Genomic DNA, 22,573 nt, shown 5'->3' with positions numbered 1-22,573 from the left:
GCACCAGGATCATGGTCAGTGTCTGCAGGCAGCCTGGCCATCAAGGGCGGCCAGGAGACCCCTGTGATGGCCTCGTGTCCTGCCTTCCCTTCCAGAACCCAACGTCTTCCTCATCTTCAGCCATGGACTGCAGGGCTGCCTGGAGACCCAAGGTGGGCAAGTCCGAGTCTCCCCAGCCTGCAATGCCAGCCTTCCTGCCCAGCGCTGGAAGTGGGTCTCCCGAAACCGGCTCTTCAACCTGGGCACCATGCAGTGCCTGGGCACAGGCTGGCCGGGCACCAACACCACCGCCTCCCTGGGCATGTACGAGTGTGACCGGGAGGCACTGAATCTTCGCTGGCACTGTCGCACACTGGGTGACCAGCTGTCCCTGCTCCTGGGGGGCCGTTCCAGCAACACGTCCAAGGCTGGCACCCCTGAGCGCGGCGACCAGACCCGCAGTGGCCAGTGGCGCATCTATGGCAGCGATGAGGATCTGTGTGCTCGGCCCTACTATGGTGAGAGGCTGCTGGCTGGGCAGGGCTGGGGCTCCTCGTGTCCGGGGCCTAGGGCCACAAGGGCAGATACTGGGGTGACAAAACCTTGGCCTCCGCAGACCTCTGGCAGTCACCTCTTTCATTGCAATGGGAAGCATTTTGGAATAATTGAGAAAATGAACTTCAAAGCATATAATTTGCTTTTTAAAAAGTTACAGAGTTAATACACTCTTGTAAAGACCTCAGACAGTACAACAGTGTATAACGTAAAATCAAATGAGAAATCCCTTCCCCCAGGCCCACTCTTCCGGGGAGACCCCAGGGTAATCCTCCACAGGTGTCTTGATCCCCATTTTGCAGGGGTGAACAGGAACCAGAGTCACCCAGTGAGGGGGGCCTTTCCTGGTGGGCAGCTTCATCCTAAGGGTCCTTTTCTGGGAGTTCCAAGATAGAATTTGGCATGAGGGCCAGCTGGATTTTGGACAGGCATTAAGGGGCACTGCGGGGCCCCCTTCCCAGCCCTATGGGATGAGCAGTAGGCCCTCTCCCAGGCTCCTGGGCTGACCTGACGGCAGAGGGAGCGTTAAAGCCACAGTCTGGTGCCGCTGCCCCTCCCACTCTCTGCTGACCCCTGCCCACCTCGGCTCCCAGGGTTATAGGGGGTTTTTGTCTGAGGGATAGGCAGCCTCTGGGGTCCAGATGCCAAGGTCTTGGCTCCCCTCTCCTGCAGAGGTCTACACCATCCAGGGCAACTCCCACGGGAAGCCGTGCACCATCCCCTTCAAGTATGACAACCAGTGGTTCCACGGCTGCACCAGCACAGGCCGCGAGGACGGGCACCTGTGGTGCGCCACCACCCAGGACTACGGCAAGGACGAGCGCTGGGGCTTCTGCCCCATCAAGAGTGAGAGTGGAGCGGGCGGGGCTGGCGGGAGGCTGGCCCTGGGGGGCGCGTGCGGGTGGCGGAACTTGTAGGGTAGAGTGGGGAAGTGGCCTCTCCTCGTAGCACGGGGCAGCCTGTGTGGGGTCACTGCACTCCTGGAGGGACCCACATTCGGCTATCGTGGTGGCAGGTAACGACTGTGAGACCTTCTGGGACAAGGACCAGCTGACGGACAGCTGCTATCAGTTTAACTTCCAGTCCACGCTGTCCTGGAGGGAGGCCTGGGCCAGCTGTGAGCAACAGGGGGCGGATCTGCTGAGCATCACGGAGATCCATGAGCAGACCTACATCAATGGTGAGGCTGGGGCGGGGCGGGGGGCAGGCGCCTGAGACCTGCCCCGCCTTTGGAGGGCCCAGAGCCCTTTCTGCTGGTGGGGGTAAGGATGCTGGTGGTGGGGCAGAGGGTGGAGGGCCAGGGATGGGGCGACCCCTTCCTCACTGTCGCCATCTTGCTGACAGGGCTGCTGACTGGCTATAGCTCCACACTGTGGATTGGCCTTAACGACCTGGACACCAGCGGAGGCTGGCAGTGGTCGGACAACTCGCCTCTCAAGTACCTCAACTGGGAGAGTGGTGAGGCGCGGGGTCTGGGGCGCAGGGAGGCCAGGGGACCTCCGCACAGGCACTCGGTCTCTTATTTACTCCTTCGCTGGTACCCTACTCCAGGAGAGCAGTGAGGGTGGGGGCAGATTTCCACTCCCTTCTGGACTGGGCGCCACTGGTCCATGGCGTGTGTTGTCTGAATTAGGAACCGATGCCCCTTCCTCGGGACACAGGGCCTGGGAGGGGGACTGGATCTTATTCTCCATGCACCCCTTCAGCCGCGGGCACCGGGGCACCGAGCGCACCAGTAGGGACCAGGACCACGTGGGCCCAGGTGAGGCAGCAGGAGGGCCGAAGCGGGGCGCTGGGCATCTGAGCGGGCTCAGGTCTCCCGAGGGAGCACGAGGTTCGGGGTAGGGCTCCCGGGCCAGGGGGTGAGTTTCTCTCGCCTGGGGCGCTGGCGCCCTGCCCTCCCCACAGATCAGCCGGACAACCCGAGCGAGGAGAATTGCGGAGTGATCCGCACGGAGTCGTCGGGCGGCTGGCAGAACCGCGACTGCAGCATCGCGCTGCCCTACGTCTGCAAGAAGAAGCCCAATGCCACGGCCGCCGAGCCCCCGCCTCCCGGTGAGCCTGACAGCCGAGGGGCGTGGGTGGGGCTCGTCAGGGCCGCAGCTGCCGGCGGCTCAGCCTCCCAGCACAGGGGGCTCTGATCCTCTCTATTCTTTAATGGTTCAGCTGAAGTCTGAACAAACTGAAATGTGCCATTAATTCGTTCCGGGAACGTTCATTGAGCACAGTGGTCAATGCCTCCGGACTCACCGTGTCCTCATGGTGGTCACAGCCTGCTGGAGGTGACAGACATCTCAACATTCAATTGGAATATCCTGAGTTATGTGCTATTAGAAAACACATGTATAATAAATATCAGAGAGGCCTAGAGAAGAAATTGATTAAGCTCCAGAGACTTAAGGAAGGTTTCCTGGAAGTGACATTGGATTTGGGCCTTTCAAGTTGAGCGTAAGTTTAAAAAGGCATAAAGAGGTGTGAGGGAAGGGCATTCCTGGCAGAGGGGACTGCAGGTGCAAAGGCACGGAGGCCTGGAAGTTCACAGCAGCTTTAAGGACGGGGAGTATTGCTCCCTAACTAAGGGTTAGCGTATAGGCGCGAACTACTTAAAGTGTGGTCCGCCATCCAGCACAGCGGCACTTCCTGTGTGGTGCTGTAAATGTAGAATCTCAGGCGCACCCCCCCCACCAATTAATTGAATTAGAACCTGCATTTCCCAGGATCCTTAGGCGATTCATGTGCAGGTACAGTTTGAAAAGTACTGGATTAGAGGGCATGGGAACAAGACGGTTCAGAAAGGCAGGTTGCAGCCAGTTCCTGAAGGATCTTGGCTTCTGGGTGAAATCTGGGTGGGGCCGGGGCCGGGTAGGCTGTGGGAGCCTTTGCAGACTTTTAAGGCAGGGAGTGTCTGGTTCACGTTTGTGATTCACCGAGATAGCTCTAGAGGCCGGCACTGCTTTGGGGTGTGGCCTTGGGTCGGCAGCTTAGTCTCAGAGGTGCAAATTGAGGATAAACTCGACCCCATTGCAGGGTTGCTTTAAGGCTGGAGACCTGGCCTGGCTTAAAGGAGCGTCTCCTTAGGTTGGAGGGGCTACTGCAGGAGTCCAGTAGACATGGGGTGAAGACGGGATTTGTACACGGAAAATACAGCAAAACCAGAAAATAATCCACAAAACAGAATGTAAGAGCTTACAGAGCAAAACTTCTGCTTCTGACCATTGAAGTGTTGCCAAAGGTTGATTCAGGGTCACTGGCCATCACTGTCCCTCCTCACCCCCTCAGGGGTCAGGAGCAAAGGTTTCAAACATTGGCACCCACATCTAGGGTACCTCACCTCCAGCTCAGGGGGAGCCTGGGGCAGGCACCAGTTCCAGGGCTTCCCTTTCTGAAAGGAGGGCCACAGGGCCGGTGTGGGCAGGCCTCTCTGTGGCCCCCATCGGGACTGGCCCCTCACCAAGTCCTCCGTCCCCTGGATCTGCCCAGAGTGGCTGCTGTGGGGAGTTCTCCTCTGGGGCCTCACGGACCTGCAGGTGTGTCTCTAGCCGTGGAGTTCCTCTTTCATCCCGGCTCACGTCCTGCAGGTGTGTCTCCAGCCGTGGAGTTCCTCTTCCATCCCGGCTCACGTCTCTCTGCACAAGGCGTATTTTCTAAGCAGTGTCTTGGGTGCTTCTGCCTCCTGGGACTCGTCACTCGAAGCGTGTCATTTTGGAGGCAGGCGCCATCATGCCCCCAAAGCGTCCTCATTTCCTAAACTCCCTTCTTCCTACAGCCCTTGGGTCTGCACACCCACTAAACTCTTCTGTCCAAGGAGGCAGCCTTGGGTCTTAGCTCAGTGGCTGACAAGAGATGATCGATAGGTCTTGAGCCAAGGAGGGAGGCTGCTCAGGCTCTCGGCCCTTCCCCAGTCTGCCAGGTCTCCAAGAGACAGTATGGTTGGACCCTGGAGCATCTCCCAGGATGGAGTGGATCCCAGTGGGGCGATGCTTCAAGTGGGTACATGCTTTCTTGCCCAGCCAGCAGAATCCTGTCCAAGCCTGATGTTGTGGGTGGTTTGGTAAAGTCTTGTTTTCTCTTGCCAAGACCCAAGTGAGAGCTTGTTTGCATCAGGTGCCTGCGGACCCTGATCCCTAGAGGGTGATCTTGCAATGCATGGAAATGGGAGTGAGGAAGGGCCTAAGACCGGTTGGTTTCTCAGCCCTAGGGTTCAGGGAGAGGAGCTGGGGGTGGCGGGGGGCAGGGTAGGATTAAGAGTAAAAATCCCAGCCAGGGGATGCCTGTCAGGCAGTGGTGAGTTCACGAGCTGCTAACCTGGGAGGCCCCATTTCCCCACCCCCTTCATCCCGAACTGATGGAGCCACACTCCATAGATGTTCTTTGAGACAATGACGGCTGTGTCATTTATTAAGTGAGGTGGACACGAGCTAAGTTGTAATCTTACAGCAGGAAACCCCATTTACAGAGGAGGAAACTGAGGCTCCTGGGGCTGGTCTGTCCTGAATCCCCATCTATCTCTCCATGAGAGCCCCAGCTTGGGGGGGCCGTCCTGTCTTGGGTGGAATCTGCCACCACCTCCTGGGGCTTCAGCCACCCTGGGAGTTTTGTCTTTTCAGCATCATTCGGTATTCAGACCTGTCCTAGTGGGAAGGGCAGATCTGTGACAGGTTTGGGGAGGAGGTGACTTCCAGGCCCCTGCCTGTGTTGACACCCAGTGGGTCGGTTCCCGGGCTGGGCAGCTCGGTCCCTGAGCAGCGGCCTCTCTGGTGTCCGCAGACGTGTGGGCCAACGTGAAGGTGGAGTGCGAGCCCAGCTGGCAGCCCTTCCAGGGCCACTGCTACCGCCTGCAGGCTGAGAAGCGCAGCTGGCAGGAGTCCAAGAAGATGTGTCTGCGGGGCGGGGGCGACCTGCTCAGCATCCACAGCGTGGCCGAACTGGAGTTCATCACCAAGCAGATCAAGCAGGGTGAGGGGCTGCTTCCCCCACGCCCATCCCATCCGCCCGGGGGCCCAGGGACTGTCCCTCCCTGCCGGTGACTGAGGCTGACCTCCCGATGTCCCCTCTCCCCTCTCCCCGGCTGCACCCCAGAGGTGGAGGAGCTGTGGATCGGTCTCAACGATCTGAAACTGCAGATGAATTTTGAGTGGTCCGACGGGAGCCTCGTGAGCTTCACCCACTGGCATCCTTTTGAGCCCAACAACTTCCGGGACAGCCTGGAGGACTGTGTCACCATCTGGGGGCCGGTGAGAACCCCCTCTCCCTGTCACGGGGCCCCCAGCCTATCCTCAGTTTCCTCATCTGTCAGGGGAACTCTAATGGTGCCAACCTCAGAGGGTCACTGGGAGGATTAAAGGAGTTAGTTCTTGTGAAGCCTTAGGACGGTGCCTGGTGCGATCTTGGCCTCTTGCCAGCTGCACTTCCCCACCTGCAGGTGGCGTCAGAACTCACATTATGTGGACATGCTCCGCAGGCAGGACTGCTCGGTGCCAGCCCTACCCAGCGCAGGGTCCTGCCCCCTCAAGAAATGATGGAGCTGTGACTGTTTGCCATGGCTTTGGCTCAGACAGTGTGGGTGGGTGAAGGAATTGATCCAGGGCTTCAAGCAGAGATAAGTCTGGCCCTTAAAGAATGGACAAAGCTGTAGGGACAGACTACTTACTCCAGAGACAGGACATTCTGCCGTGAGATACAGCCAACAGTGCCAGCGGCTGTGGAGACGTCTGGCTTAGAGGATGCTATTTAAAAATTTATGAACAATTATTTATTGAGCATCTGCTACGTGCCAGGCATTCTCCTGGGGGCTGGGACATATTAACACCTCTGCCCTCCAGATGCAGCTCAAGGCAGACAAAAACTGCTGGCTGGGTGCCCTGGACACAGGAGGGCTAAGGCAGTTAGGGGCCGAGGACTAGGGTCTGGGCACATGGCCCCTGCTCGCCCTGGATCTGCAGGTACTGGCTGGACGCCTTGCCGACCTGGGAATCTCATTTGTCTGTCCTGCTAACAGTCTCAGCCAGCTTGTCCTTCATGTTTATGAAATGAGCTGTAAGTAATTTAAGAGAGCACCTTTTTCCATTTAGACAGTGCTTGTCAAAGTTTCGAGGCATTTGCGCATCAACTCTGTGTGCTCTCATCAGCCCTGTGAGGCTTGTAGCACTAATCCTGCTCCCCCCATTTTCCAGCCTAGAGCACAGAGAGGTCAAGCTTCTTGCTCAGAATCACACAGCAAGTCAGAGGCACGGCCAGGTCTGGAAACCAGGTTCACTGAAGGGGTTTGGGAGATTTGGGGGACATAGATTGAGACTCCCGCTTACCCTGTGTCCCTAGGAAGGTCGCTGGAATGACAGTCCCTGTAACCAGTCCCTGCCATCCATCTGCAAGAAGGCAGGCCAGCTGAGCCAGGGGGCCGCTGAGGAGGACCATGGCTGCCGGAAGGTGAGGGTGCTTCTGGAGCTGCCCCGGGTGAGGCCAACCAGAGGGGCTCCCAGGGGCAGGAGGGCAGGTGGAAGCCCGCAGCCTCCCATGGCATCGTCCCTTCCTCGTCACGCCCCCTCCTCCGCTCTCCAAACTGCTCCGTTCCAGGAGTGATGTTGGATGAGGTGGGGTGGGGGGGAGAAGCTGTTGGGAAGAAGCAGAGCTCCCCCGCCACCCCTAGCCCTGAGCCCCCCTCCATGGAAAGCCACGGAGAACCCGGAGGTGGCGGTGGGTGGGCCCCCCAGTCTGGTTCAGTCATCCCCTGAGTGGAGGCTGCTGGGGAGACCCTGGCCCTCTGTGCACCCCGGCCCCATCTTCCCACCTCACTTGCTGGCACAGCGTGTGCTTGTCTGTCTCCTCAGGAGGAATGGGGCCATCCTGTGTCTCCATCCCTGGGCTCTAGCCCCAGGGAGGGAAGGGATTAGGACTGAATGGGGGGAATGAATCAATCGGGGGGGCGGAGGTATGAAAGAGGGTGAGGATGGGTGATGGATCTGTTTCCCTCCTCCAGCCGCCCGCCCGCCCCACCCCTCGCCGCCCCCAGAGGAGCAGGGGTGTGAGCAGTGTGGACACACATGGGGAGGCTGCTCTTCAAGGCCACTTGGTTGTGTTTTGGCCCCTGGCGGCTCCATCTGCAGAGGCCACGCTCACGTACACACATAAACACGTAGACATGCACAATATACACATACACATAAACACACACAAACACATAATACACACAAATACATGCACATGTACACATATACACACATACACATGTACACACATGTACACATACACATATGCACATGTACACACACACACACACACGCCACTTTCTCCTCTGCGCTGGTTCCTGCCCTGGGGGCTGCCTCGCTGTCTCTCCCAAGCTCCAGCCACCACCCCCAGGGATCGCACTTGAAGGCTTCCTGGAGGCAAAGGCCCTGGCAGGCACCTGGTGTCATCTTAGGAGGAACAGGGCTGTGGCAGGGACAGACACAACCTCTGTGGTGTGGGTTCCGGTCTGGGCTCTGCCTGCACTGTCTGTACAAAATCAAGCCACGTAATTCTGAGCCTCAGGTCCTCACCTGCAAGGCAAGAGCAGAGAGGCCCTCAGGGTGGCCCAGGGGACAAGGGGTCTGTGGGGTGAAGCCTCCCCGGCCTCATGGGGACGGGGGTAGCGAGCCAGCCGTGTAGGAGGGGCTTTGCTGCCCCTCGCCGAGGGTCTGTCCCCCCTGCTCGCAGGCCAGGCGCATCCTCTGTGTACTCCAGCTTTTCCAGGCCCCCGAGGATTGCCCAGCCCCCTCCACATCCTGGCAGCTCTCCCAGCTTTCCGGCTCTGGTTTCCCAGCCAACTGGCAGTTTTCCCACTGCGTCTCTTGGTTCAAACACCCAAGCGAGGAATCCGGTGGGCCACTCATCTTTCGTGGCCAGGCCACAGGCCGGGTGACTGGCTGTTTCCCAATCAGCCACCCGTGGGCCATGCTTACACCCCGGGCCTGGCAGTTGTGGGTAACGGTAGGGAGGGGAGTGTGGAGTGACAAGGTGCAGAACACAGCACAGGAAGAGCCGGCTCTGGTGTCAAACCAGTCCCTTCTGTTCTGTGCCCAAGCCTGCAGAAAATTCAGTGGTGCCACTGATGGCACCTGCACCCCAGGATTTATGGGTGAGAAAGGAGAGTCCTCCCCCCAGACACCCCTTTTCTGCCCACTCTCTTGAGCCAGGGTTGGACGTGGCACAGCCCATCCTGCTACTGGCTGGGAGAGGACCAGGTGACCTACAGTGAGGCCCGGCGCCTGTGCACCGACCACGGCTCTCAGCTGGTCACCATCACCAACAGGTACAGGAGAGGGACCAGCCCTCCCCTATGTCCTGGCCTAATGTGGTCCCTCCTCCAAACGGGGCAGCATCCTGCCATCAAGTGCAGAGGGACTCGAGTCCTTTGAGCTTCAACAGGCTCCAGGGCCTTTTTCTAATATTGTCAACAGAATGACTCCTGTTTATTAAGTGACCCCAGCATGGGACAGGTCCTGGGCAGGGGCAGGGGCAGGAACAGGCATAGGTGTGGGCTGGATGCCCCAAAGAGACCTTGGCTGTGTCTGATTATCTTTCTCCTCAGCAAGGCATGGAGGTGAAGACAGTAGAAGGGGACCTGGGTTGCTGTGTGTCAGCTGCAGGGTCCCCAGGGGTCCCCACTTCCCTGAGCAAGTTTCTTTTTTAAAGCATTTCTTAATTTTTTAAAATTAATTTATTTTATTTATTTTTGGCTGCATTGGGTCTTCATTGCTGTGCACGGGTTTTCTCTAGTTGCAGCGAGCAGGGGCTAATCTTTGTTGCGATGGGCGGGCTTCTCATTGCAGTGGCTTCTCTTGTTGCGGCGCACGGGCTCTAGGCGCGCGGGCTTCAGTAATTGTGGCACGTGGGCTTCCCTAGTTGTGGCTCGCGGGCTGTAGAACGCAGGCTCAGTAGTTGTAGCGCACGGGCTTAGTTGGCTCTGCGGCATGTGGGATCTTCCCTGACCAGGGCTCGAACCCTTGTCCCCTGCGTTAGCAGGCAGATTATTAACTATTGCGCCACCCAGGGAGCCCCCTGAGGAAGTTTCTGATTGGGTGCAGCACGCAGGCTCCTGGAGCAGGGCATCTGGCCTGTAGCCCAGGGAGTGGTGGGGGGCGAGCTCCCTGCCTCGACCAGCCTCTCTCCCGCAGGTTCGAGCAGGCCTTTGTCAGCAGCCTCATCTACAACTGGGATGGCGAGTATTTCTGGACGGCCCTGCAGGACCTCAACTTCACCGGCTCCTTCCGCTGGCTCAGCGGGGATGAGGTCATGTACACCCACTGGAACCGGGACCAGCCCGGTGAGCCCCTCCTCCACAGCGCCCGCTCAGCCCCCTTCTTGGACTTTCTTTGGTGAAGCCAGGAGGCCGCGGTGGACCAGCCCTGCCACGACCGAGACCCAGGGCTTCATAGGAAACAGATCATTCGTACAGTGTGGTGATGTGGTTATAGGAGGACAGGCTCTGGAGCCAAACTGCCCGGCTCAGATCCTGATTGTGCAGTTTATTAGCTGTGCATCTTTGAGCCTCAGTTTCCTCATCTGTCCAATGGGGATAATGGTACTTTCCTCACAGGGTTGACATGAGGCTTGAATGGGTTAATACACATAAAGCCCTTAGAGTAGTGAGCATACACGTGCTCGCTATTACTGTTACCATTTTAAATTCATCGTCTTTTTTAACCTTTTCAAGAACCTGATGAGGCAGATGATGAAACAGGCTCAGAGAGGTTAAGCAAGTTGCCTAAGGTCTCACAGGAGCAAACATAGAAGGCCTCCCCACTGGGCCCCGACTCCACAGAGCATGTCCCTGCAGAGATGGCTAAGCTGATTCCCAGTGCGAGGGCCGTGGTGGTGCCCCTCGGGGATGTGAGGGAGGACTGGTGAGTCCTCTTCAGCATGTGGGTCTCCCTTCTCCCTCCTCCAGGGTACAGCCGTGGGGGCTGTGTGGCCCTGGCCACGGGCAGCGCCATGGGGCTGTGGGAGGTGAAGAATTGCACGTCGTTCCGGGCTCGCTACATCTGCCGGCAGAGCCTGGGCACACCAGTGACGCCTGAGCTGCCTGGACCAGACCCCACACCCAGCCTCACCGGTGCCTGCCCCCAGGGCTGGGGCTCAGACCCCAAGCTCCGGCACTGCTATAAGGTAGGCAGCCTGCTGGCCTGGGGTCGGGGGAGAGAAACAAGAGCAAAGAGGCAGCACCCCTGGCAGGGTGGGTGGCCCCAGTGGGACCCAGCCATGATCCAGGCAGGCGGGCCCTGGAGAAACTTACAGACAACAGGCAGAGGTACTTTCTGTTGAAACCCTTTTGTCAGTGGCATCTGAGGCCTGGTGCATAGGAGGTGCTCAATAAATATTTGAGGAGTTGAAAAAACCACAGAGACCATCGGTTGCGGAGGTTCCCAAACGTTGGGGCCAGGCTGGCTGCTCTTTGGAGTTGCCTGGGGAGCCCGATTTAAACAAATCTTCCAGGCTGTCACTATGGAGACTGGGATTCAGTGGGTTGTAGTGGGGCTTGGGAATCTGTGTTTTGAAACCCTGCTGGGTTTGGGAGCCACTGAGGTAGTCCAGGGTCTTTTAATTACAGGAAGAAGCTGAAGTCCAGGGAGGGGAAGGGACTTACCCATAGCAAATTGTGGCTCTGCTGGGATAAGAGCCCTGATTGCCCCGCTGGTTAGGGGGACCATCTCTGGGAGATGGCTGTGCCAGTTCCCCTCCCCTGGGGCTCCCTCTCTGATGAGCAGGATTGTCCAGTGAGGCCCCAGCCCCCTTCCCCACTCATGTCCTGGGAGGGCAGGTGTCCCGTGGGGAGCTGGGCTGGGGAACAGCTTGGACTCTGCTCCTGCAGGTGTTCAGCGCGGAGCGGCTGCAGGACAAGAAGAGCTGGGTCCAGGCCCAGAGGGCCTGCCAGGAGCTGGGGGCCCAGCTGCTGAGCCTGGCCAGCTATGAGGAGGAACATTTTGTGGCCAATATGCTCAACAAGATCTTCGGGTACTGAGCCTGGGGCGGTGGTCCATATGCACACGAGTCGGGCTCTTGCTTTTGCTGGGCAGGGTTAAGGCGACCCCAGGGCGGTCGGTTCCAGGGCTTGGAATGACCTGTGCATCTGCTACTAATGCCAGGCCCATCCTGACCCCCCCTCAAGTAACCCTGGTCTCCCTGGAGTCGGAGACCCTGGGTTGCTCACCAGAGCCAGCAACACCCCCTGAGACTCACAGACTTTTACACAAGTAACCGCCCTCACCATCCCTCCTTCTCCATGGCAAAACCTCCAAGCTGATCCAAGTGAGCGCCCCCTCCTGCAACCCTACACCATCCCATAATAGCCCACACTTTCTCAATAAACAGCTTTTTCTGAGAGACGGGAATAGAAAGGCTACAAAAGTGAGCATCTGCCCGCGGGGTCCCTCCAGATCCCTGTCTCTGTCCTGTGGGTTCCTAGGACATACAGCCCTACAGTCTCTTAGCCTTGGGAAAAATCCAAATGGATCCAGGCTTCCTGACATCTTAATTCCAGGGATATCTCCTCCCAGCAAACAGCACAATTACATTATTTGACTAGTAATTATAATAGCTCGTGTCAGTTGCTTCTCACCATGTGCCAGGTACTGCACTAAACGTTTAATCCACGTTCAAGACTCTTCTCAATCCTACTGAGTAGACACTATCCCTTGCGGGCTGTTAGAGAGGTTGGGTTTTTTTACCCAAGGTCACAGAGCTGGTCCCTGGGTGACCCACGACCGGAATCCAGGTGTATCTGATTCCACGGCCCCAGGTCTATTCACCGTCCCCATCGCTGCCTAAAGTGAAAGCCTGCAATCTTGCTGGCAGGGCAAACCCCACCCAAAGGAAAGCAAGGGAAGGGAGCCAGGCCACCTGCCCGCAGCGAGCGTGGCGCCTGGCCCAGCTAGCCCAGTTCTCTCTGGGGAGAGCTTTTTAAGCGTGGCCCCAACAGTGTTTTGCCCGGTGAGTGTGAAGCCCAGTTCGAGAGGCCCCAGGTCCTTGGGACTGCCCAGGTCACAACTGCAAGGGGCCCCTATAACTCTCATCCCCATGTCTTCTGTCTTCACCCCCGGGTTGTGCTAAAGTGAGTCAGAGCCCGAGATCCACGAGCAGCACTGGTTCTGGATCGGCCTGAACCGTCGAGACCCCGGAGCGGGGCACAGCTGGCGCTGGAGCGATGGACTAGGGGTGAGGGGGCCTGGAGGAGGCGGGGCAGGTGGGCGGAGCCTGGGCGGGCGAGGTTTGGATGTGGGCGTGGTCTTTTGGAGGTGCGTGAGGTTTAGTAGAGGCAGCGCCTCAGGCCAGAGCTGGCAGGTAAGGGAAAGGGGGTGGGGACCGTCTAGCCCAGGTTGGGGGTTCCTAGCTTATGCCAGGTCTCTGGTTGGTCTGTTCTGGGGGGGTGGGTGCAGCCTGCGCCTGGTGCCTGAAACCCCTCTCCCTTTCCGACCTCATCAGTTCTCTTACCACAATTTCGACCGGAGCCGGCACGACGATGACGACATCCGGGGCTGTGCAGTGCTCGACCTGGCCTCCCTTCAGTGGGTAGCCATGCAGTGCGAGACGCAGTTGGACTGGATCTGCAAGATCCCTCGAGGTTGGGTGGGGCGGCGCTGGCGGACTGGGCATGGGACGAAGGGCGGAGGGGGCGGGGGTCCAGGGGAGGGGCACCTTTCCCTGCAGCGTCTCTGTCCCTCTTGTCCCCATAGGCGCCGACGTGCGGGAGCCTGACGGCAGCCCTCAAGGTGAGGCACCCCGCTCCCCACGGCGGCCCGGAGGGGGTAAGGGGCGTCACCTCCTGGGCAGGGCCTGGCCCGGACAGAACGAAGGGGCTTAAGGGCTTGAGCCGAGGGAAAGGTGATGGGGGCACCCTACTGGCCCAGGTCGGATGGGCTCGCAGGCCCGCCTGCCTAGGCTGCCCTGGGCCCGCCTTGTCCTCCTTGGGCTGGGCGGGCAGGCAGCCCCAGCCTGGCCTCCATCCCCACGCCCCCTCCCCCGCAGGCCGACGGGAATGGCTGCGTTTCCAGGAGGCGGAGTATAAGTTCTTTGAGCACCACTCCACGTGGGCGCAGGCGCAGCGCATATGCACGTGGTTCCTGGCCGAGCTGGTCTCCGTGCACAGCCAGGCGGAGCTGGACTTCCTGGGGCACAACCTGCAGAAGGTGGGCAGGCTAGCGAGCAGGGAGGGCAGGCCCGCGAGCCAGGGAAAGGGCCTGCCATCCCTCACCTGCCTGCCCGGCTTCCCCTAGTTTTCTCGGGGCCAAGAGCAGCACTGGTGGATCGGCCTGCATACTTCAGAGAGCGACGGGCGCTTCAGGTGGGAGCCCTGGCGGGGCAGCGGGTGTGGATGGGCAGCGGGGCGCATGCTTGAATGGCAAGCCTCAACCCAGGCTGGAGGGAGGCAGGCGGCACAGAGACAGACAGATTTGGATTTGAATCCAGCGCTGCTCTGCACTGGCTGTGTGGCCTTGAGCAAGTGAGTTAACCTTTCTGGGCCTCGGTTTTCTCACCTGAGAATGAAACGAGGCCTGCCTGGTAGGATCATTGTGAGAATTAGAAATGAGGTATGTGAACCCTTAGCATGGCGTCCAGCACGTTATCGGGCACTAAGCAATGACAGCTCGTTATTAGGCTGGGGTCACTCATGAATGAGGTCCCCTCAGGACATGGGCAAGAACATAGGATGGTCCGGAGGGGCCTCTTTGTATTCACGGCCCACCTACCATGTGTGAGGCATGGAAGGCCCAGGAGCACATGGGTGTCTGAGCGTAGCACTGCCCTTGGACCCCTGCCCTGGGATCCTTAGACTTCTTTTCTAGTCAGAGAAACGGATGCCCAGGAAGGCTGGCCCTTACCTGGAGGCGCCAGGTCCTTGGGTTCTAGCTGCACTGAGCTCAGTAGCCCCACTCCTCAGCCTACGGCCACTGAGCCCCTGGTGTTGGGCTCTGGTCCCTGCCCCCTCATTGCTGCATACAGGGGAGCACGGTGCCCAGTGCTGGAGTCACCCCTGCTCGGTGCCATTGCAGATGGACAGATGGTTCCGTTATAAACTTCATCTCCTGGGCACCCGGCAAGCCTCGGCCCATAGGCAAGGACAAGAAGTGCGTGTACATGATGGCCAGCCGAGGTGAGCACAGGGTGGGGCAGAAGCTGAGGGGAGGGTGGGCGTTGGGGGCAGTGAGGTGAGCCTGTGCAGGGGCCCTAGGTCTCTTCTCATTCTCTCTGTTCCCACAACCCAAGAAGGGCTAGACCCAGAGAGGGGCGGGCCTGTCCCTGTGATCCAGCAGCCACAGAGGACTTGAGTTCAGAGCTGGACACAGGGACATGAGCCCCAGCCCCACCTCCTCTCAGGGCATGAGGCCAGGGTGCTGGCAGCCATGCCCTGCCCTTGGGGTGACTGCTCTTCTCTCTCTGCAGAGGAGTGGGGGGACCAGAGGTGCATGACAGCCTTGCCCTACATCTGCAAGCGCAGCAACAGCACCAGAGAGCAGCAGCCCCCAGACCCACAACCCACAGGTGGCTGCCCCCCTGGCTGGAGACAGTTCCTCAACAAGGTAGGAGGTGGAGAGGGGGCACCCAAGGCGAAGACTGAGCCTCAGGAGTCCTCGCCCTTTGGCAGCATCAAAGTCGTGGCCTCTTGCCTGTACCCACCACCCTGGCTTCTGCATGGCCCCAGTGCCAGGGCCAGACTCCTTGGAAACTAAGTCAGCGTAGTAACACCTTCTCATTCACCAGGTAATGAGGTTGCCCATATAGTTTGGTGAGTTTCCTAGATCCCTGGTCGCCAAACATCTGCTTGGTTTTTTTTTGTTTTTTGTTTTTTTTTTGGAGGCACAGTGCAGCCTGCGAGATCTTAGTTCCCCGACCAGGGATCAAACCCGTGCCCCTGACACTGGGAGCGCAGAGTCTTAACCATTGGACCTCCAGGAAAGTCCCCAAACACCTTGATAATGAATTCCTATTAAAATGCTGAACATACAAAGTACGTATGTGTGCGTTACACATGTGCGTGTAAGTAAATATATATTTACTTACATATTAATGTGACTGACGTCATATGTAGTTAAATATACACAAGAACAAAACAATATAAACCATGAGCTAGAGATTTTTAAATAGTATTTTCAAGTTTTCAAAATTTTCCTTTTAGTGGTATGAAAAAATTTTTGCGCTCACTCAAAATTTATCAATTATAATAATTGTTACTATTTAAATAATTTTGATAAGAGCAAAGCGATTGCATATACTTCATTATTTGAAAAAATCTTGGTTTGACGCTTTGTGATTCAGACTTCACAGGTCTTATTTGAAGTTCAATTTTTTTTTTTTTTTTTTCCGGCCATGTGGCATGTGGGATCTTAGTTTCCCGACAAGGGATCGAACCCACGTCCCCTGCATTGGAAGCACAGAATCTTAACCACTGGACCGCCAGGGAAGTTCCCTGAAGTTCAAATTATTTTAACACATGGATTGAATGGTTGTTGTAGACGGAAAGATTACCTCACGAAGACAAATAGATCAAGATGAAGAAAGGTCATCCATCATTGGCTGGGCTTTCTAAGTCCTTCTCCCTATTTTCCAGTCCTTCTACAAATTAAACAAAGGTTTTTGTTTAAAAATTGGTCCGTTTCTGCATTTAAACTAATCTGCCTTATAAACTAATCAGAAGAGCTGATTAAAAGAGTTAAAAAAAATCCTTGGAAGATTTTTTAAAAACAACATTTAGAAAATTCTCTTCCCAAGTGTTTTGAGTGTGCAGCTAGGAAAGTTTGAGACAATAAAGTGAATTAGAATGGATATGCATCTAAATGCGTTTTCAAAATGTTCCCTCTAGAGAGTGAGTTTCTTTCGGAAAGTGGTTACTTCCTGACCCTGGGGCTCATTCATCAGACCTGATTAGACCTTCATTGTTTTTACCTAGTGGCTGAAAGCGCTTACCCCAGACAGAGAAGGGCACTATTTCCTTGTGGTTTGCGCTGGCATCATTAGTATAAGCTTCCATCCACGCCTTCTTTGCAGGACATTGTAAGACCACTTAACCCCTATTGTGAGGATTAGATTAGTTAATACTAGATAACATAATCCATAAATCTTTGTCATACGTTGGCTTGCAGCCTGCCCATAGTGTCCTGGAGCTCTCACTGTCTTCAGAATATCCAAGCGAATATTACACCTTTTCTACGTTAAAAAAAAAAAAAAAAAAAAAAAGAGTAAGACGTGTATTTTTAACATCTTGGGGAAAAAAACAAAAAATGAAACTAAAACTCATCCATACTCTCCAGAGATGACCACTATCAATATTTGTTACTCACTTCCTGACTTTTTCCGTGTAATTGAGATTATACTAAATAACACAATTGTGTAGCCAGCTTTTCTTTCTCAGTATTATATTTTCAGCATTTCCCCATGTCATTAAATTTATCCAAAAGATTATTATGACTTCTTCCACCTAATTGAAAACAAAATATATTTCATATACGTAATTGGCCCTTTGCTTAATTTGTTGGCATCATTGTAAGGATACAGTAACTCTGTCAAAAACCTTTGGAGTATGCAAAGCTGAGAGCCAGACAGACCTTGTCCCCAGGCATGGCCCAGGCGGTGCCGTCACAAGTAGTAGAGCATTTGGTGGCCCGGAGAAATCTTCCCACTTAAAGATTCCCCAGAGTGTGGGCAAGTGTACGTGACTCCTCTGTGCCCGGCTGAGAGGGTGCCGGAGCCTTGGTCAAGGAGACCCAGATGTCCTGGTTCTCATGTTTTTCTCTCACAGCCCCCGAGCCTCCCCAGGGCCTGCGGCCGAGGGCACCGCAGTGGAGTTTCTGGGTGTGTGGGACAGGGGGGTGGAGCAGGATGCCATGCCTCCCCCTCCGCCCCACAGTGTTTCCGAATCCAGGGCCAGGACCCCCAGGACCGGGTGAAGTGGTCAGAGGCACAGTTCTCCTGTGAACAGCAAGAGGCCCAACTGGTCACCATTGCAAACCCCTTAGAGCAAGGTAGGGCCAGCCCATGGGGAGGCCCCGTGATCCTCTGACACCATCCCCCCAGAGGGCTAGAGCAGAGCGAGGAGGGGGCTGCCCTGTCGCTCATCACTCTCTCTTCTGGGGGACTGTAGCATTCGTCACAGCCAGCCTGCCCAATGTGACCTTTGACCTTTGGATTGGCCTCCATGCCTCGCAGAGGGACTTCCAGTGGGTAGAGCAGGAGCCTCTGCGGTACACCAACTGGGCCCCCGGGGAGCCCTCTGGCCCTAGCCCTGCCCCCAGCGGCAACATACCGGTGAGGAAGCCCCTCCCCACTCTCTCCTTCGCCCTCCACCCCCACCCTGCCCTGCAGCGCTTGCCTGGGGACCCCCTTCCAGCCTCTTTGCTCACAGTACAGCTTTCTGGGGGCAGTGGCACAAGCGGGCGGCTGCTGGGGCTCCCCTGAGCAGCTCCTTCCCCCCAGACCAGCTGTGCGGTGGTCCTGCACAGCCCCTCAGCTCACTTCACTGGCCGCTGGGATGATCGGAACTGCGCGGAGGAGACACACGGCTTCATCTGCCAGAAGGGCACGGGTACGTGTCACCGGGGAACCCGGAAACCCCAGCCCGGGACTGGATTCCGCGGGCCATGCCCCGAGGAATGAGACATGGTCCTTGACCTCAGAGGCCCCCTGGGCCACCCCCAGAGTCTAGTCTGCTTGGGAAGCAGATGGGCAGAAAGGCCAGGCGCCAATCAGAGGGAAAGGCAGTGGGCACCAAGGGGACTCAGGAGGAAGGTTTGGGGTTCGGAGGGCTGACCAGGGAGAGCTAGACACTGGGCACGCCTGGTGGCGGGGGCCCTGAGGTTCTGTGTCTGAGGCTCCTGCAGCTCCGTGCAGGGGTCCCTCTGCCCTGGATTCATGGTCGAGCTCTAGGTTGCTCATCCCTTTATCAGCAAGAACGTATTGTTACTAATAACAGCAAGGACCGACACTGAGCCAGGCACTGTGCCCAGAGGAGAGTTGGTCTCTGCCTGATGTCCGGCGCTCCCCCCTCCCGGCCTCATGCCTGGGGATGGGGTGATGGGGGCAGAGCCCGGCCTGAGCCCTGCCCCCTTCCCTGTAGACCCCTCCCTGAGCCCATGCCCAGCAGCATCGCTCCCTGCCCCGGGCACTGAGCTCTCCTACCTCAACGGCACCTTCCGGCTGCTGCAGAAGCCGCTGCGCTGGCACGATGCCCTCCTGCTGTGTGAGAGCCGCAACGCCAGCCTGGCGCACGTGCCTGACCCCTACACCCAGGCCTTCCTCACGCAGGCTGCCCGAGGGCTGCGCACGCCACTCTGGATCGGGCTGGCCAGTGAGGAGGTGGGCACCGGGCTGGGCCCACTCCCCTGATTTCCCTCCCTGCCTCCCCCTAACCCTGTGCCTTACCTGCTCCCTGACCCGGCTGGTCCCCTTCCTACCACCCTGATGGCTGTCTGTGCCCAGGGCTCCCGGCGGTACTCCTGGGTCTCGGAGGAGCCGCTGAGCTATGTGAGCTGGCAGGACTGGGAGCCCCAGTACCCGGGGGGCTGCGCCTACGTGGATATGGATGGGGCCTGGCGCACCACCAGCTGTGACACCAAGTTGCAGGGGGCTGTGTGTGGAGTTAACGGAGGTGAGTGCCCACCCGCTGGGGCCGAGGGGTGGGCTGGGGGTAGGCTGATCCTGGGAGGACCCTGGGCCACTTTCTCAATCCTGCACCCCCATAGGGCCCCCTCCTCCCCGAAGAATAAGCTACCACGGCAGCTGTCCCCAGGGGCTGGCGGACTCGGCGTGGATTCCCTTCCGGGAGCACTGCTACTCCTTCCACATGGAGCTGCTGCTGGGCCACAAGGAGGCGCTGCAGCGCTGTCAGAGAGGTGGGCCGGGTGGGTGAGAGCCCATATGTGGGCATTCCAGGTGGCAGCCCCTCTCGTGGACACTCAAAGCCCCTGTGAATGCAGTCCCCGTGCTGCGGTCTACCTGTCGGCAGCCCTCACACATAAGTGCCCCTCACGTTGCAATACGCACAGACCACCTGTGACATAACGTGTGTGACTATAACCCCCTTCCCTCCAAGCACGACTCCACGCCATCGTCTCCTCTGGCTGCCAGGGAAGAGGGCGGGGGCCTCTCTGGGGGGCTCTGCTACCCCGGGGAGACCCGTCTGCCCTGACGTGAGCCTCCTTTGTGTCCAGAGGGTGGGGTGGTCCTGTCCATCCTGGATGAGATGGAGAACGTGTTTGTCTGGGAGCATCTGCAGAGCTCTGAGGGCCAGAGTCGGGGCGCCTGGCTGGGCATGAACTTCAACCCCAAAGGTGGGTCCCTGTGTGTAGGGTCAGGATGGGGAGGCCTCGGGCGGCAGGGGCGATGCCCTCCAGCGGGGCTTGGTGGAGGTGAGGGCCTGAGGAAGGTGGGAGTTGATCCTAGAACAGGCCTGCTCTCTCCCACCTGCTCCAGTTTGTTACCCGCCCCTGCAATGCCCCCTCAGTGCCTTCTTCCCCCAGGAGGCACGCTGGTCTGGCAGGACAACACAGCTGTGAACTACTCCAACTGGGGGCCCCCGGGCCTGGGCCCCAGCATGCTGAGCCACAACAGCTGCTACTGGATCCAGAGCAGCAGCGGGCTCTGGCGCCCGGGCGCCTGCACCAACATCACCATGGGTGTGGTCTGCAAGCTCCCTCGAGGTGAGCGCCCGGCGGGCACACCCGCGGCTTCCTGCCACCCCCAGGCATCTGGTGCTGGCTGGGGGCCCGCCTGCTTCTCGTTCTGCAGACAATGCAGTGGCTGGGAGAGAATAGACAGACAGGCCTGGGGCCCCGCCAGGACCTTCCCCGGGGATTAATTAGTCTGTAGGACTGGGCCTTGCTGCACATTTCCAAACTAGACAGCAAACCCATCATTTTGTAGTGGTTCAAGGCAGGGATGGGGTTCAAGCCCAGGCCAAACCATTTGCCAACTCTGTGACCTTGGGTAAGTCATTCAAACTCTGTGGCCTCAGTTTACACATATGTAAAATGGGGTAATAAGAGTACGTATGAGGGGATTAAATGAGCAAATGAAGTGCCTGGGCCTGCAGAAAATGTTCTTACATGTTTGCTTATTATTATCATATTACCACTGCTGCTGTTATTAACTGGTTCCTCCTCTGCTGCAGCTGAGGAGAGCAGCTTCTCCCCGTCAGGTGAGTCACAGGCAGGGCTGAGACTAGCCCTGTCCTCCTTCCCACCTTGTTCCGGGCGGCGGGTGCCATAGCCGGGCTTCTGAGCGGGGGTTCTTCTTGCTGCAGCAGCCCTCCCGGGGAGCCCTGCGGCCCTGCTGGTGGTGCTGATGGCGGTGCTTCTGCTCCTGGCCCTGCTGACGGCGGCCCTGATCCTCTACCGGCGACGACAGGGCGTCGAGCGCGGGGCTTTCGAGGGCGCCCGCTACAGCCGCAGCTCCTCCGGCCCCGGCGAGGCCACTGAGAAGAACATCCTGGTGTCAGACATGGAGATGAACGAGCAGCAGGAGTAGAGCCAAGGGCGTGGGCGGGGCCGGGGCAGGAGGAGCTGGGTCCGCCGGGCCCTCCCCCAGCTACAGTCCAGTCGGCCCATGGAGGGGTGCCCTTGGGAGCTGCCGTGGGGAGCTGGGGCTGGCAGGGCCTGGGCTGGTGGGCTTCCTCCCTCCCACGAGCGCTGGGCTGAGACCTGGCTGAGTGCAGCGTGGCGTTTCCCTCTGGGGGGGGGCCTTAAGGTCTTGTCACCCAGGCCTGTGCCCCCATGGTAACCACAGGCAGGACGGGAGCCCCTTTCTGCCTCTTCCTCCCCGGGCCCGCCTGCCCAGGTCTGTGCCCCAGGCCCCAGGACCTGCTTCTCGCTGCAGAGTCTGAGGAACCTGCCCTGAGCCCTCAGCCGGCCTCTTGCTTCTCTCCTTCCCTGGCAGCCTCAGCTCTGAGCCCCTCACGCCAGCTCCTTTCCCTCCCTGCCCCCCTTGTCACACAGCCCTCCCTTCTGAGCCAGGGCCCTGGGGTTTGGGGAGTCCTCTTGCTCTTGGTGGGGGTCGGCTGAGGGGGCCGAGCATTTGTCACTCCTGTGCCTGCTGGGGTGGCCGTGGGACATGGCAGGGGGGCCTGGGCCGGATGGAGAACGAGAGCATCACTGTGGCGTCAGCTGGGCTTGGGCTGGAGACAGGACAGGGGAGAGACACCCTGACCTCCTGGGGGTGACCAGGCTGGGCTGGGTGTCATCTCCTGCCGGCCGGGGGAGGGCTGTGTCCCTAAAGAGTCCCCTGTGGGGACCAAAATAAGTTCCCTAACGTTTCCAGCTCCTGGCTCTAGTTTGGAGAGAGGTGGTGTTTGGCCAGGGTCCTAGGGGCTTCAGAAGCGAGAGCCCAGGGACGCCCTCTAGTGGGGCCCAGAAGAAGAGCGCCTGAGTCCCCCGAGTGGCCCCATGCGGGTGGAGCCGAGCCACCCAGCACCTTTCCAAGAGGCCGAAATCCCAGCAGGAGTCACCAGTCCTGGTGCCGCGACCCAGGACAATGTGAACATGGACTCGAAGACATGGTCCTTTTTTGTAGTTCTTAATTTTTTTAATGTGCCATTATTGTTTTAAAAAAGAGAAAAAAGAAAAGCAAACAAATAAAACACCTTTAAGAGGCTTGAGAGAGAAGGGTTCCTGCTCTGCCCTGCTGTGAGCCTTGTCCTTCATATCTTTTCAAGATAAATGTCTTTTGGGGGGGCTTGCATCCATTTTGCCTCTACCTCGGGACCACACCCTTCTCTCTGTTCCTGGGGATATGTGTGAGGGTTGAGGGCTCTGGAGCTGCTGGACAACAGTGTGAGCTTGTGCAACGTCTCACCTTTCAATGTGTAAGACGGGAGAACAGGACGCATCTCCTAGGGTTCCTTTAAGGATGTTTGAGGATTAAATGAGATCACCTGTGCAAAGCAGTCGGCGCCTGCGAGCTCGTGCAGTAATTGCCCCATAAACGTCAGCTGTTACTGCTGTTTCTGGGCTGCAGCTCCCAGGGGAGGGTGTGAGGCGCCCAGGTCAGTCAGGGGTGGGGGACGCATACCACCATCCTT

General features: G+C 58.0%; 1 protein-coding gene across 1 annotated transcript; it reads left to right on the top strand.

Annotated features, from left to right (window-relative positions):
- Window positions 1-91: 91 nt before the first annotated feature.
- MRC2 (mannose receptor C-type 2) lies at window positions 92-22,164 on the top strand (the record flags this gene model as incomplete). Its single annotated transcript, XM_024761192.1, has 29 exons — window positions 92-497; window positions 1,207-1,380; window positions 1,550-1,714; window positions 1,879-1,992; window positions 2,443-2,589; window positions 5,302-5,490; window positions 5,614-5,768; window positions 6,853-6,960; window positions 8,706-8,821; window positions 9,687-9,835; window positions 10,460-10,677; window positions 11,381-11,523; window positions 12,621-12,723; window positions 12,991-13,129; window positions 13,242-13,277; window positions 13,534-13,694; window positions 13,782-13,849; window positions 14,559-14,659; window positions 14,950-15,086; window positions 17,411-17,525; window positions 17,645-17,808; window positions 17,977-18,085; window positions 18,617-18,855; window positions 18,979-19,147; window positions 19,242-19,391; window positions 19,710-19,829; window positions 20,019-20,198; window positions 20,669-20,695; window positions 20,804-22,164. Coding segments are annotated over 29 exons (4,323 nt in total), but the record flags the coding sequence as incomplete, so codon positions are not given.
- Between the last annotated feature and the right edge of the window lie 409 nt (window positions 22,165-22,573).

This window comes from Neophocaena asiaeorientalis, unplaced genomic scaffold (genome assembly GCF_003031525.2).
Source record: "Neophocaena asiaeorientalis asiaeorientalis breed wild unplaced genomic scaffold, Neophocaena_asiaeorientalis_V1.1 scaffold30, whole genome shotgun sequence".
In the NCBI taxonomy this organism is placed as follows: Eukaryota; Metazoa; Chordata; class Mammalia; order Artiodactyla; family Phocoenidae; genus Neophocaena; species Neophocaena asiaeorientalis.
The sequence above is the reverse complement of the archived record's forward strand: the minus strand, read 5'-3'. Positions and strand labels throughout refer to the sequence as shown.